Below are 2395 nucleotides of genomic sequence, written 5' to 3'. Positions count from 1 at the left end.
CTGTGTTGCAATCGTGCGTTTGGCCTCTCTAAATTTAAACAACCCACGTCTGTACGTGTCGAGAAAACTCCGAGCACACTGCCAACACAATTCAAAACGCATACGATGCACCCAGAAGATTAAAACTCCTATATTTTCTTCTCTCTTCCCCTGATTTTCTGCAACGGCAAAAGGAAGTTATCTATTTGTTTGCAGACTAAAATTGGGCGTCCACAAAACGCGCAGACATGCATGCACGCTGAGCGGGTCTTCCTCCTCTGACCTTTTCCTTTCTGCTCCGTATCATCCTCATCCAGAAAAAGTCTCGGTTTGTTTGCAGTCCGTACAAACAAATGGCAATTTCTCAGCCTTTTTTCTACATTGCTACAAATTAGCAACCTGCTGGTACTTTTTCTGTAATTTTCTGAAAAGTTTTTCAAGTTTTCCGTTTTGGATTGTTCTAGAGCAGTGAAAAAACAAAACTGTAGCGTAGCGGTAGCCTATATTATAATGACGGGAAAAGGCGGCACAGGTCAAGCATGCGCTGCATGCAAATACCAGAGAAGAAAATGCTCGCCTGACTGCCCGCTTGCGCCCTATTTTCCGCCGGATCAGCCCAAACAGTTTCTCAATGTGCACAAACTGTTTGGAGTGAGCAACATTTTGCGTATACTGAGACAAGTCAATGATACCCAAAAGAGCGACGCCATGAAATCTATCATTTACCAGGCAAATGCCCGAGAGAAGGATCCTGTTCATGGGTGTTTTGGGATCATTGTATTGTTGCATGCACAGGTTGAAAGGCTGAAAGAAGAGCTTGAGATTGTGAGGAGTCAGTTGATGGTTTGTGAGCAGCAGAATCAGAAAGGTGGTTTGATGCAGCAGCAAATTCAGCCTGTGGGTGGTCATGTGCCTCTGTCATATCAGCATACACCAATGCCTGCATCCCCAGCGGCTTGGGCTTACCCTTATGTTCAGCATTCTCCTTGTGAGGGACACCAGCTTTATCCTCAAACAAATTATGATTTTGTTAGACCCAATAACAAGTTTTTTGAATATGAAGAGAGGCACCAGCCCTACAGTGAGTCTAAGGAGGCATATGAATCCAGGTATGTCAGTTTCTGTATTTGGAGTTTATCTGCAATGTTTTTAGGGTTAGGTTAGGTTATGTTAGGTTAGGTTTGTCTCTTACCCTGTTTTGTTCTTGTTTGATTGCTTACGCTAAAACTGAATAGACAGCTAAAAACATTCTCCTATGCTATCTTCAATCCCTCCACTAGCATTATCCATGAGGGTAGCATATAGACAAAAACTAACATGTCCTATTCAACATTGTGTTTGTGCATTGATTTGATGTTATTTTTAGCTGTCTCTCATAATTTTATCTATCTTGATTGTTCTTGTTTAATTGCTTATGCAATTCTCCTATCCTATCTTCAATCTCCCTCCTTTAGCTGTATGCTACCTCCTTTAGCTATAGCCATGAGGGTAGCATAGACAAAAACTTATGTCCTATCAATATTGTATTTGTGCATTGATTTTTATTGATTTGATGTTATTTTTAGTTCTATTTTTCTAGTAGAAGATTGATTATAATTCTATTTTTTGATTATCATGATTTGTATCTATCATAAAGATTGAAGTATTTCTAATTCTATTTCTTGATCTTATCCATCAATGTAGCATATAGAGAATATTCATGCATTGGTTTTGATCTCAACAAGCTTTTTATTGATGGCTGATTTGTGATTTACTATGCAGTGTAGAGTCTTCTTTGAAAGAAATGCAGTGCTTGGATCAGATAGCAGACCATGAGCTCAAATCATCGTATCAGGTAGCAGACCATGAGCTCAAAAGTGCAGCTGCTTTATTTACCCTCACCAATCACTACTAGCCATGTCATTAGATCATATGCCCAACGATTTTTTTAATGTAATAGCATATATTATTAGAGTATGCAGCAAATATGTATTCTTATAAAGTTGTTGAATGTTTTTTGGTATCTACACTTCAACAAAATGTCATGCACACTTTTATTTTATCACTGGTAGGGGTGTAAAGAAAGAGTTTTGCTTACTTCATGTAATCATTTGATATGAGATACCAGCAATTCATGCATGATTACACCGGTCGCCCTTTGTAAATAACTTAATATTGCATGATGTCAATGAAGATGTGATTTAGATATAAATTTCATTACTATCACAACACTAATGGTGATTTCCATCTTTTCCACCAGTCTCCTCTTGTTATTAGTTGGCCATTACTTTTATCATTCGCGAATCTAACCAGTTGGTAACCCAATTGAAAAATAGTTACATTTTCCTGAGATATATTTTATTGTTATGGTGTACATCATTATTATCATACTGAAATATCTCATCCAAATACATTACATATCCATGTTGTTTTATAC

At 37.8% G+C, this 2395-nt stretch overlaps 1 protein-coding gene across 2 annotated transcripts; it reads left to right on the top strand.

Moving 5' to 3' along the window:
- Positions 1 to 208: 208 nt before the first annotated feature.
- On the top strand, positions 209 to 2103 carry LOC131026873 (LOB domain-containing protein 27). 2 transcript variants are annotated; one of them, XM_057956879.2, is made up of 2 exons: positions 209 to 1088; positions 1746 to 2103. In XM_057956879.2, exons 1-2 carry the CDS (start codon positions 490 to 492, stop codon positions 1792 to 1794), a joined length of 648 nt encoding a protein of 215 aa, XP_057812862.2. In that variant the 5' UTR covers positions 209 to 489; the 3' UTR covers positions 1795 to 2103. The 2 variants fall into 2 exon arrangements, with proteins under 2 accessions (XP_057812862.2, XP_057812861.2); XM_057956878.2 differs by having other exon boundaries at positions 212 to 1088; positions 1741 to 2103.
- Positions 2104 to 2395: the final 292 nt, after the last annotated feature.

Source organism: Cryptomeria japonica, chromosome 1 (assembly GCF_030272615.1).
Source record: "Cryptomeria japonica chromosome 1, Sugi_1.0, whole genome shotgun sequence".
NCBI classification, from domain to species: domain Eukaryota; kingdom Viridiplantae; phylum Streptophyta; class Pinopsida; order Cupressales; family Cupressaceae; genus Cryptomeria; species Cryptomeria japonica.
The sequence above is the reverse complement of the archived record's forward strand: the minus strand, read 5'-3'. Positions and strand labels throughout refer to the sequence as shown.

Coding starts and splice junctions, on each gene's coding strand:
- LOC131026873 (XM_057956878.2), top strand. CDS start 490: ATGACGGGAAAAGGCGGCACAGGTCAAGCATGCGCTGCATGCAAATAC. Junction 1,089..1,740: donor AAGGAGGCATATGAATCCAG/GTATGTCAGTTT, acceptor TTTACTATGCAG/TGTAGAGTCTTCTTTGAAAG.